The sequence below is a fragment of the Macaca mulatta genome, chromosome 10 (assembly GCF_049350105.2).
Source record: "Macaca mulatta isolate MMU2019108-1 chromosome 10, T2T-MMU8v2.0, whole genome shotgun sequence".
In the NCBI taxonomy this organism is placed as follows: domain Eukaryota; kingdom Metazoa; phylum Chordata; class Mammalia; order Primates; family Cercopithecidae; genus Macaca; species Macaca mulatta.
Window position 1 is genome coordinate 109126520 of NC_133415.1, and position 12337 is coordinate 109138856.

At 49.0% G+C, this 12337-nt stretch overlaps 1 protein-coding gene across 1 annotated transcript; it reads left to right on the top strand.

Moving 5' to 3' along the window:
• Positions 1-1878: 1878 nt before the first annotated feature.
• On the top strand, positions 1879-11327 carry FAM210B (family with sequence similarity 210 member B). Its single transcript, XM_001090987.5, has 3 exons — positions 1879-2084; positions 8031-8206; positions 9045-11327. Exons 1-3 carry the CDS (start codon positions 1899-1901, stop codon positions 9259-9261), a joined length of 579 nt encoding a protein of 192 aa, XP_001090987.2. The 5' UTR covers positions 1879-1898; the 3' UTR covers positions 9262-11327.
• The last annotated feature ends 1010 nt before the right edge of the window (positions 11328-12337 follow it).

A 12337-nucleotide genomic window follows, 5' to 3' on the forward strand; every position in this document is an offset into this window, starting at 1 on the left:
GTGGCACTGTCACCGGCTGACAGAGGGGCTTCAGGCAAGCTGTTTCTACAACATCACAGCTAACGTGTGTGCCCTCTCTGTGCACCAGGCACTGAGCAAAGCCCTTTCCAAGAACTGTGTCAAAGAATTATCTCAACAATCCCATGGGGGAAAACTATTATCATCTTCATTTTACACATGAAAAGACCAAGGCTCAGAGAGGTTGAGTCACTAGTTCCAAATCACACAGCTGGACTGATAGGGCCAACCTGACAGACAATCTGCACCTGTAAGCACTCTTCCCCAACTTCTTGCAGGCACTTAAACAGAAGCACTCTCATCCAGGGGCACTTTGGGACCTCCCTCCAACAGACCCTGTTATTTTCACAGCTATAACTCCATCTTATGTAATAAACATTTCTAAATGCACATATGTTTCATATCATTTCTTTGCCTGTGTAAGAGCTTCGTTGAGTTGAATTGCAGTTGACTAACAGAATGTTACATCTTTTGTAAAATCTAATTCTTTTTCTTTTTCTAGAGAGACAGGGTCTCGCTTTGTCGCCCAGGCTGGAGTTTAGTAGCATAATCGTGACTCCCTGAAACCTGGACCTCCTGGGCTCAAGCAATTCTGCGTCAGCCTCCCGAGTAGTTGGGACTACAGGTGCGTGCCACCACACCTGGCTAATTTATTTTTATTTTTGTAGTGACGGGGTTTCGCTATGTTGCTCAGGCTGGTCTTGAACTCCTGAGCTCAAGTGATCCTCCCACCTCAGCCTCCCAACGGTCTTGGATTATATGAGCCCCTCCGCCCAGCCGGAACATCTTTATTGAAGTATAATTTACATAGCATAAAATTCATCCATTTTAAGTGTACTGACCCACGAGTTTTAGTTGCACAGCTGCCACCATCCCCACAATCTGGGTTTAGGATCCTTCCCTCACCCGCAAGACGTTCCTCCCGCTCCTTGGCAGTCAATCTCATTTCCCACTCCCAGCCCTAGGCCACCACGGATCTTTTAGGTCTCTGTGATTTTGCCTATTCTGGGCACTTCGTGTAGGTGGAATCCTCCAATGCGTGACTTTTGTGCCTAGAGTTTTTCAGTTGGCATAAGAGCTTTGAGATTCATTTATGTTATGCATGTATCAGTAGTCCGTTCCTTTTCATTGCTGCAAAGCGTTCCATTGAAGGCTTGTGCCACAGTGTGTCCCAGTTTATGGACATTCCTAATTATTGACTAATATTTATAAGCTCTCTACAAACGTTGGTGTCTTCACATTTTAGTCTTTGAGTGTCGAGCCCTTGTTTCTCTTGAGAAGCTACCGAGGAGTGGAGTTGCTGGGTTATATGGTTAGTGTATGTCTAACTTTTTAAGAAACTGCCACACCACCTTTCGCTTTACATTCACGCCAACAATCTATGAGGGTCATTTACAGGACTTTTCATTAAACATGCACTAATGTCAATTCTCATATTTATTTTCTTCTTTGGAGCTAACACGTAAACATATCTATAATCTTTTTCAGGTTTTACGCATTTCTGCAGGGAGGAAAGCTCATAAGCCACGGCCCTATGCCCACCTTTGTGCCCGCAGAATAAGGAAACCCGCGAACTACACTCCGCAGTTAGAAAGCCCGAGACCCTGCGAAGACCTGCACCCGCCCCCAAAGGGGCGGGCCTGGTGAGCGGAGAGGAGGCGGGGCGCGCTCCTTCAGCCCCGCCCACCAGCCCTGGACTCCCTCTCCCGAGGAGGGGAGCTAGAGGGTGAGCCAAGGGAATGTGCACACGCCTCTCCAGCCCCGCCCACCGCGCGTGCCGTGGCGCCCCTGGCGGGCGGGGCCGGGGAGGGCCCTCGCCGGGTCAGCTCCGCCCACCCGCCCCCAGTCAGCAGCTCCGGTGCCGCGCCTAGCTGCGCGCCATGGCCGGGTTGCTGGCGTTACTGGGCCCGGCAGGCAGGGTGGGCGCCCGGGTCCGGCCTCGCGCCACCTGGCTCCTGGGCTCCACTGCCCCCTGCGCCCCGCCGCCCCTGGCCCTGGCCCTGCTCCCGCCCAGGCCAGACGCCCGGCTGCTCCGCACGGCGCGCGGGGACTACCGCGGCCGCCAGGTAAGCACCCCACCCCGACCCTGATCCCGGGGGATGTCCAGGTCCCCAGACGTCCGCAGGGCCGCGCCCGGGGCCGGCCGCCTCCGCCAAGGACGCCTTTGCACTTGTAGCTGCCCGAGACCGAGCCCTTCCAGGGTCCCCGAAACCCCAAATCCCTACAAGCCAAGGAAGCATTCCTCCTAGTTGACAGCCAGAGAAACTGAGGCTCGGGAAGGTATGGCGCTCTACGCAAGGTCGCTCAGTCTTCGGCCGAGCCCCGGGTCTGCAGAGCCTCAGCCAGGCTGGGGCGCAGCCGACGGAGTTGCAGATGGGCCTGGACTTGGTCTGAACTTCCTCACGTTGCCCGCGGGGTTGTTGTCCAGGCCTTCTGGCTGGGTCTGGCTGCGTCTCGCTGTGTTTTGAACACCTCCCGACGCTCGCAGCTCCTCCCTTTTGATCTAACTGGAAGAGCAGGCGTCCCCAGGGAAGCCGCGGCCAAGGAACCCACAGTGCTGTTTGTTATGTTTCATTTCTGTCACCTTCCATGGGTGCTAAGTGAAAACTGATTTTCATTCAGAGCAGTCATAGCAGCTTTCCTTTCAAGAAATCTATCACTTTCTTCCAAGTGGGTCTTTTTCAGTAAAAATAGTAGTAAATAATGAAGTCTGGCGGTCCAGGAATGGCAAACCCATACGCGCGGAGCCGGCGTCTAGCCCGGAGCGCGTCCGGCCTCGCAGTCTGGAGCCTCTTTGTTTGCCTGGGTGCAGACAGGGCCCTCCATTGACCACCGGGTGACCTCAGACCGAGCCCTGAAGGCTTTTGAGCTTGTTTTCTGACCTTTTAGAGGGCCAAAAATAGCGCCTTCCCAGCAAGAGTTTGGAAGACAACTCCATGAGCTGGTGCGGGCCTCAGCGTAGTGCCGCCGGCCCAGCGAGCATCTCCTGAGCATTCCCTACCTTTTCAGTGAGGAGCGGATGGGGATTGGACCCAGGCTTTCACCAGGCCTCCTGCCCACATCGGCTTCCTTCCTTGCCTTCTCCAGTCCGACAGGTGGCACACAGGTCTTGGGGATCCTCTCCAGAGGGGCACCTTCTGCACACACCGTGCCACCTCCTGGTGATTGTTCAGGGCCCAGCCCAGCTGTTCCTGCCTCCAGGAAGCCCTCTCTAACCACCTGTGAGGCCTCCGATGCCTCCACTGGGCCTCCTTCCACCCCATGGCTGTGGGTCTTCTCTGCACTCATCTGGAATGGCCTCTTGTCCTGCTTGTCTGTCAGCCACATTGACCTTGTCCCCAGCTCGGGCCCTGGCACTGGAGCGGCTTGTGTGTATACAGTGGCGAAGAGTTGGCCGCAGACTCCCTGGATTCCTCTCTACTCACTTGTGTGACCTTGATCAAATTCCCTTCTCTCTGTCTCAGTATCCTCATATGTAAAATGGGATGTTAATAATTCAGACTTCATAGAATGTAAATGTAAAATGAGATATGTTCATACCTAGCATCTGGTGTGTCCCAAATTAAGGTTAGAAATGGTTATCATTGCAGTAAATATATACGGTCACAAGGCCCCCGTGAGCTGTCCTCGTTGCTTCAGCAGCATGGTAAAATCCGCAGAATCTGAGTGGGATCAGAACTCAAAGGAGATTAGGACAAAAGATAACTCATCTGCCTCAGAAAATGCGTCCCCAGCAGGGCCTGGGAGCCGTGCAGGGAGGGTCTGAGCTTGGCCAGAGCCCAGCACCTCCCCTGTGGGCTGTTCTGGCCACCCTCGTTGGGAGGTAGGCGTGTGCTGCCCAGCTGGGAGCTCCAGATTTGCCAGGTGTGTAATTAAGAGCCAAAGAGGCCCACCCACCTCTGCCTTGGCAGGGGGTCTGTGTAAGAGGGGTAGGGAAAGCCACAGAAGAGACCCGCCTTTTTGTCTTAACGTGATTCCATGTCCTGTAAACCGCCTAGCAGCCCCGGCTGCCTGTGCCACTTACCCCTTCCAGGGAGGTAGGCGGAACTCAGGCAGACGACTTCCTCTCCCAGAGCCCCAGTGTCCTTTTGTCTCCATCAGTTCTGGTTCCAGTGCCACCTTTTCAGGGACACCTTCCCTGATGGCCTTATTTAAACTTGCAACGTTCCTCCTACTCCCTGTCTCCCCCGTGACTGGTGTTTCTCTATGGCGCTTGTCACAAGTAGCAGCCCTGGTATTTTACTTTTCTGTTTATTGTCCCTGCCCTCCCATAAGACCATAAGCTCATTGAGGATGGGGTTTTGTCAGTTTTTCCCATTGCTCTGTCCCCTACACTTAGAACAGTGCCAGGCACAGAGGGGACACTCATGAATCCACAAGAAGTAACATAGCATGGTTGTTCAGAGCAAAGGCCTTGGACCCAGACTCAGTGAGTTTGGATCCCAGCTCTGACGGTAATCCCTGTGTGATCCTTGGTAAATTACTCAACCTCTCTGGGCTTCTCAGATCCTCTTCTGTTAAGTGGAATTGACAGTAGTAAAGGTTGTTGTGAGGATTATATGCATTAATATTTCCTTTTTTTAAAATTAGAGACAAGGCGGGCACGGTGGCTCACTCCTGTAATCCCAGCACTTTGGGAGGCCAAGGCGGGTGGATCACCTGGGTTCAGGAGCTTGAGATCAGCCTGGCTAACATAGTGAAACCCCATCTCTACTAAAAATACAAATATTAGCCAGGCATGGTGGCACGTGCCTGTAGTCCCAGCTACTGGGGAGGCTGAGGCAGGAGAATCGCTTGAACCTGGGAGCCTGAGGTTGCAGTAAGCCAAGGTCGTATCACTCCACTCCAGCCTGGGCAACAGAGCAAGAATCTGTCTCAAAAATATAAAATAATAAAATAAAAGATACGTTGGCCAGGTTGGTCTTGAACTCCTGGCCTCAAGCAGTCCTCCTACACCTCAGCTTCCCAAAGTGTTAGGATTACAAGCATGACCCACCGCGCCCAGCCAATAGTTTCAAAGTACTCAGAACAGTGCCTAGTACAAAATATACACAATATGGTGTTTATTATTAATATGATTTATCAAGTGAAAGAAAACAGGTGACACTCCAAACACTGTGATCGACTTGGCAAGGTCCTTGGCTCATTCTTTAAACTTTCCTACCCCTTCTCTATTACAGGTTTTTGTACTTTAAAAAATGTTGAGGAGGCAGAAGGGGCATCTCACACACACACTCGCACACACACACTCACACACACACACTCGCACACACACACTCACACACATGCGCATGCACGTTGAGTCCAGACAGAAGATGTGTCACGTCGTCCTGTGCATTCAGTACAGTGCCTAACACATCCCGGGTACTTAAGGCAGTGTTTCATGAAGAAATGAATGTCTAAAAATTTTCCATTGCCTGCAAGTCACACCCTCATAAATTCTTTTATTTTAGCTTCTTTAGTCTCCCCAAAGATTAGGAAGAAAATGCGTGGTTCACAGTGCTTACAGACGGGTGTTTTTACCAAAACAAAAGGAAGAAAATTGTCCAGTAACCGGGTGTTCTCTAGAATGTCAGAAACCAGCCGTGGTGCCAGCTAACCCGAGATTGTCCCTGTGTCCGAATGTCTTGCCCCTACCACAGTCTTGCAGTAGATGCTGCTCATTCTATAGTTGGAATCCTCGCTGCCTTTTTATTTTTATTTTTTGGCCAAAAGGCCTTTTGCCAAAATAAAGACCACAAAGAAAAGGGCCCTCTCAGAGACAGCTGCACTCGGTCCACTGAATGGACAGAGTGGGGCCAGGTATCAAGGGCATGGGTGTTTGGCCCTGCGAGGGGCTGTAGGTGGCCTCCTATCAGTCCCCACCGCCTGGCTGCTCCCCCCTCTGCAGCCTCCCTCAGCAGCTGGAGGAGGGTGAGGGCTTGTTTATCAGGGAGAACCGATGCTCTCCACAGCCATCCTGGCCGGGGGTGGCAGGGCTAGTCAGAAGGCTTGGAGGAAACGGGAGGTCACATAAGCTGGCCAATGAAAGGGGCTGATGACATCTTCCCTCCTCCCCTCCAGAGCCTGGACGTTCTGGAAAAGTGCCTTCCTTTGAGAAGGGTCATTCTGGCAGGACAGGAAAGGGGAGCCTGCTGAGTACCACAGAGGCTGAGGCCTGGTGGTCACCAGCCCAGTCACCAGTCCATGCTGCCAGTTAGCCATCCCTCCCTTCTGAGCCTCAGTCATCCATCTGCCAAAACAGGAGCGACAAAGTTTCCCGGGTCATGAGGCAGTGAGGGCTTTATGAAATGACACCTTTGAAGTGTAAGCTCAGCTCCTGGCTCAGCAGAAAGGACCTGTCATCAGGACACTGAGGGTTTTCCTCCAATGTTCTAAAACATCTTATGCCTCTAAAAATAACAGGGTAAAAGTGGGCCAGCTGCAGAGCCCATAACAAGAGCTGACTTACAGCCAGGTGCTCGTCACCTGCCGGGACCAGCCTCAGGACTGTCCTTAGAGAAGTCTTTTGATTAAAGTGCTCTCTTACTGAGAAGCGGTTTTTTCCCTCCCCTAATCCGGGTGGTGTTGGGATTTTTGTTTCTCCCACACATTCCAGGCTTGGTGGGTGCTCAATAACTGTTAACAGATGTCCCATGCAATCCGTGATTTCTGTACAAGTCCTGGTAGAGTACTGTGCAAGAATCACCCCCATTTTGTGTGTTTCAGATGTCAGGTGTAAATCTTGATCGTAGGAGTACATCTGCCATCACTTTTGCTGCATTAATTTTGTGCACGCCGTCCTTTTTTGGTGGCATATAACATGGTTGTCACATGTGCAGGCTGTGGACTTGGAGGGCTGGGCTCTAATCTTGGTGACTTCAGGCCGGTGACCTCACCTCACCAAGCCTGCATTGCTCCTTTGTAAAGTGGGAAAAGCAGTAGTATCTACCTCTGAAGGTTGGCGTGAGGATGGAAGGAGAAAGTGTCGGAGGACCGCCTGGCTCAGAGAAAATGCTTGATAAAGGATCATTGTCCCCAAGCTTGTGAGCCCTGGTGTTTTAGTTACTATTGCTGCTGTGACAGATGAGCACACACCTGGTGGCTTAAAACAATCCACATTTATTATCTTACAGTTCTGGAGGCCAGAAGTCCACAATGAGTCTTAATGCACTAAAGTCAAGGTCTCAGCAGAGCTGGGTCCTTCTGGAGGCTCGAATCCATGTGATGCCTTTTCTAGCTTCAAGCCGCTTGCATTCCTTGGCTCATGGCCCTTGCCTCCATAAGCAGCTCCAGTAGCAGCACATATTCGGATCTCTCACTCTGCTTCTGTCCTCACAACCCCCTCCCCGACACTGAGTTTCCTGCCTCCCTCTTTTCTCTTATAAGGACCCTTGTGATGACATTGGTAATAATGTAGCCCAGGTAATCCGGGATCATCTCCCTATCTCAAGACCCTTAATCACATCTGCAAAGTCCTTCTGCCATGTAAGGTGACATAGTCACCGATCCTGGGATTGGGACATCTTTGGAGCCATCATTCTGCCAGCCATACCTAGTTCCAGGCTTGCATTGCACTTGGTGACTAAGTTGGCTCAAACTCGGCTCACTGAGTAAGAAAGGGGTAACTGATCCACGCCTCTAATCCCAGCACTTTGGGAGGCTGAGGTGGGTGGATCACGAGGTCAGGAGATCAAGACCAACCTGGCTAACACCGTGAAACCCCATCTCTACTAAAAATACAAAAAATTAGCTGGGTGTGGTGGTGTGCGCCTGTAATCCCAGCTACTTGGGAAGCTGAGGCAAAAGAATCCCTTGAACCAGGGAGGTGGAGGTTGCAGTGAGCCGCAGTTGCACCACTGCACTCCAGCCTGGACGACAGAGCGAGACTCCATCTCAAAAAAAAAAAAGGAAAGGGGTAACTGATCTCTCATCCAGCAGGAAAGAGTATAACATTGCATGCGCGTATAAAACCCAGTAATGACTGCCCATGCCTGCCCTAAAGCATCACCTCTTCTCTGATTTGTACACAGGATCCCAGCCAGGCCACAGAGACAACAGGCAGCAGCGTCAGTTGCACAGAGGAGAAAAAGCAAAGCAAGTCACAGCAACTGAAAAAGATTTTTCAAGAGTATGGCACTGTCGGCGTGTCACTGCACATTGGAATCTCATTAATCTCCTTGGGCATATTTTACATGGTTGTGTCAAGGTAAGATTTTTGACACTAATTAATATTTGTTTTTTACCGTCATGTAAGATTCTATGTGAATAAGAACGTGTTTGCTGAGACTTTTTTTTAAAGACAGGGTCTCACTCTGCTGCCCAGGCTGGAGTGCAGTGGCACGATCACAGGTCACTGCAGTCTCGACCTCCCTGGACTCAAGTGATCCTCCCACCTCAGCCTCCCAAGTAGCTGAGACTACAGGCATGCACCACTGCACCCAGCTGATTTTATGGGTTTTTTGTTGTTGTTGTTGTTGTTGTTATTTTCTGAGACGGAGTCTCGCTCTGTTGCCAGGCTGGAATGCAGTGGCGCTATCTATCTTAGCTCACTGCAAGCTCCGCCTCCTGGGGTCAAGTGATTCTCCTGCCTCAGCCTCCCAAGTAGCTGGAACTACAGTCGCACACCACCAAGCCCAGCTGATTTTTGTCTTTTTAGTAGAGCCAGGGTTTCACCATATTGGCCAGGATGGTCTCAATCTTTTGATCTCATGATCCACGCCCCCCCGGCCACCCAAAGTGCTGGGATTACAGGCATGAGCCACCACGCCAGGCTGATTTTATGTTTTTTGTTGTTGTTGTTGAGACAGGGGTCTTGCTATGTTGCCCAGACTGGTCTTGAACTCCTGAGCTCAAGTGATCCTCCCATCTCAGCCTCCCAAAGTGCTAGGATTACAGGCCTGAGCCACTGCACCTGGACGCTAAGACTTTTATTCATTCAGCTACTTCATTACATTTTTTAAAATACTGTAAATCTTATAATCAAACCAATTTCTTCGTTTAATCCTTTGCTGTAACAATTGTTTTCTTTGCTTCTTCCCCCCTAGTGGTGTGGACATGTCTGCAGTCCTGCTGAAACTCGGATTTGAAGAGTCCCTGGTACAGTCAAAAATGGCAGCAGGCACAAGTACCTTTGTGGTGGCCTATGCAATCCACAAGCTGTTTGCGCCAGTGAGAATCAGCATGACGCTAGTCTCTGTGCCCTTGATTGTCAGATATTTTCGAAAAGTGGGGTTTTTTAAACCTCCAGCTGCAAAACCTTAATGAACTCTTCAGTCGTACACACTGAAAACCTATTTCTTCTAAATTACACAGTTTGGATTGGTTTTAGGGTTGTAGGGTTTCTTTTGGAGAGGCAGGGGGCTAATTGCTATGTTCTCATGGATAAACTTTGCCAGCAAAAATCAGGCTTTTGAACAATTTTAATTTTTTGCCTCATACATTTTGTGAATGCTATTCATTATAGGGCTTGTATGTATAATCTAAAATGTCAGCAAGACATCACAGATGGGTTAACATCTCAAAACAAAATAGCCTACAAACGTTCCTTGTGGGAGATTTTGGCGAGGGTCTGTCTGTAAAAGCTCCAGGGGGTTCATCTTGGCTCAGTTTCCTAAAAAGCAATGATTGATTTAACTGGCTTTTAAATACCCCCTTCCGCTGATATTTGTTGTCAGCTGCCTACAGTTTAATATGCAGCGTTCTGCAAAACAGCGGCCAGTGCTACGGTTAATGAAGCAAAACTTAATACGTAATCACAATCTAAATTAGCATCAATACTTTGACATTCATTACATTTGTTTTTGGGGGAAGAAGAGTATTTCTGGTGTTTCATTGATCCCCAAACACCTTCCAATCTGGACATGACGGGGCTGATTCCAGATGGTTTTTCTGAGATTTCATTAAAGTAGGTCAGCGTCATTTGTCTCTGTTTAGGTAAACCATGAAAACTCTGCCCAGTAGCAGGGGCATCGCTTGGTTCCTGATGCCCACGTTCCAGAGGAATTTGGATACCACACATAAACAGCTAAGACAATCTTAGCTTTCCTTAGACAATCTTTATCTCAAACTTCAGACATTCCAGAATTGTCATGTTTACACTGTCTCATTGAGTTAAAAATCCTGTTCAAGAAAAAAAAAAACATTTTGTATCACTTCCTAAAAAGGAATATTCGTGGCACTTGTCACAAATGGAAGGCAACTATGAGATAATACAAGTCAGAGAGGGGCTTGTATTACACGGCAGGTGTAATTAGTCTACTGAGCCAGCTTTACCCAATGAAGGGCATGTATGTTAGAGAGATTAGCAAAGAGTAGAAATTCAAGCATAGAGGCGGTGGTTTATGCCTGTAATCCCAGCACTGGGAGGTGGAGGCAGGCGGGTCACTTGAGGCCAGGAGTTCGAGACCAGCCTGACCAACATGGTGAAACCCCGTCTCTACTATAAATACAAAAGTTAGTCGGGCATGGTGGCACACGCCTGTAGTCCCAGCTACTGGGGAGGCTGAGGCAGAATTGCTTGAACCCAGGAGGTAGAGGTTGCAGTGAGCCAAGATCACACCACTGCATTCCAGCCTGGGCGACAGAGGGAGACTCTGTCTCCAAAAGAAAGAAATCCAAGCATAGATCCAAACTGAGACACTGAGACTTCCTCCTTACAGTAGTCAGGATCAGGCGATTGAAGTAATTCTGTCCTGTGGGGTTCGGCATCATGCACGTTCCCCCTGGGCCGTTCTCTTGATACAGGGCACTTGCTCCACATTCCGGGAACCCAGATTAACCAGTCTGCCCTGTCACGTAGTTGAAGGAGTTGCATTTATCTTTCTGGCTCTCAGTTCCTTTAAAATTACATTTGTTGCAGAACTTCCACAAGGCTAAATAAAATTACATTTGTGACCATCAGAGAACTGAAGGAACTATTAACTGGCTGTCCTGGTTTTGCTGAGATCAGGCTGTTGACAGTTCCTGGTTGGCCCACACCTACCCATGTCAGTTATCTCCACTAACATCTCCAAGAATCTTTGTAGGACAGTTTCTCCACCTGCAAGGTCTTTCAAATAAAACTCTTCTTTCCTTTAAGGCAATTAGCCCACTGCCAAAAGGTTTTACTGTCTTAAAGCTGGAACTGTCTTTCTGAGATCTAATTCCAAGGACTTCTCCACAGCTAAGTGAGATGCCTCACACCAGTATTAGATGATTCTTTGTGTGGACAGAACAGAGCATTTTCACCTTGTGTTTAAAGCAATTTGTTGGCTTCGGCTCCTCACCACTTTCTATACTAGTCTCCCATTTACGTCCCTAGTAATGCCTATGCAAAAAAAAATGAAAAAGCTGATGATGAAACCTACAGGTTTAAGGGCTTAAATCTCAAACTTTGTGTTAGGAGTAACAGGAGTGTGCTGAGAGGGCAAGCAATAAAACAAGTCATACCAAAAAGCCACATGGCTCTCTCCTAAGCCCCAACCCCACTCCACTCCTGTGGCCGGTGGTCCAAACAGAAAATAACTGAGGACGAGGAGGTCAAAGGATCAGGGAACTAAGCATTATGTGAATTCACCAGCAAGATGTACAGAACACTTGTGTTTACATTGTTTTTATGGAACTAGCAGAATAAAACTGATCTATTTTAAAAATGAAAGCCATTGTTTCTCTAATTTATCTGACAAACTGAGCAGCTTAAATTCTGTGAAACATCTTTATGAACTTTTTAATATTCCTTCTGGTAAGCCATGGTTGTTGATGAAGTGGCACTGTGACCAGTGTATTAATGTGCTACTCCAATGAGCTTTTTCTTTGCTTGTGTGGGATTGTCTGCGGAAACATCCCAAGTCTCACTGGTAACACTGGGGAAGTTAGTCACGTGGTAGTAACTATAGCTTGGGAGGGTGGCACAAGAACTATTTGGGAATGTCAAAGTCATTTCAGCTCAAGACTGTGAGAACCAGAAGCTCCTTTGTCCCAAGAGGGCTGGCAACTGCAATTTTACTCAGTCGTGTTTTTAAGTTTCTCTATGTTGGCCACTTTGTTACGATATATCCTGACATACCTGCTGTCCAGTTTCTTGCACTGAGCATTGGCCGTGCAAGCAGATTTCTCTACTAGCTCTAAGTTCAGCACTTCTACTTTTCCTTCATCACGGTCACTTTCACTGTATCTTTAGTCGATGGACAGACGGCAAATATATAAACACTATATATAACGAAGTATTAGGAGTACGCCCAACAGGAGATACCAGAAGAGGCAGGACTAGAAGAGGGCGAGACCTGCTCCTCTCTGCCCCTGCTCATTTCCAGGCCAACAATGAACAGATGGTGGAAAGAATTACACAGTACTCCACGCA

Coding starts and splice junctions, on each gene's coding strand:
- FAM210B (XM_001090987.5), top strand. CDS start 1,899: ATGGCCGGGTTGCTGGCGTTACTGGGCCCGGCAGGCAGGGTGGGCGCC. Junction 2,085..8,030: donor GGGACTACCGCGGCCGCCAG/GTAAGCACCCCA, acceptor ATTTGTACACAG/GATCCCAGCCAGGCCACAGA. Junction 8,207..9,044: donor TTTTACATGGTTGTGTCAAG/GTAAGATTTTTG, acceptor CTTCCCCCCTAG/TGGTGTGGACATGTCTGCAG.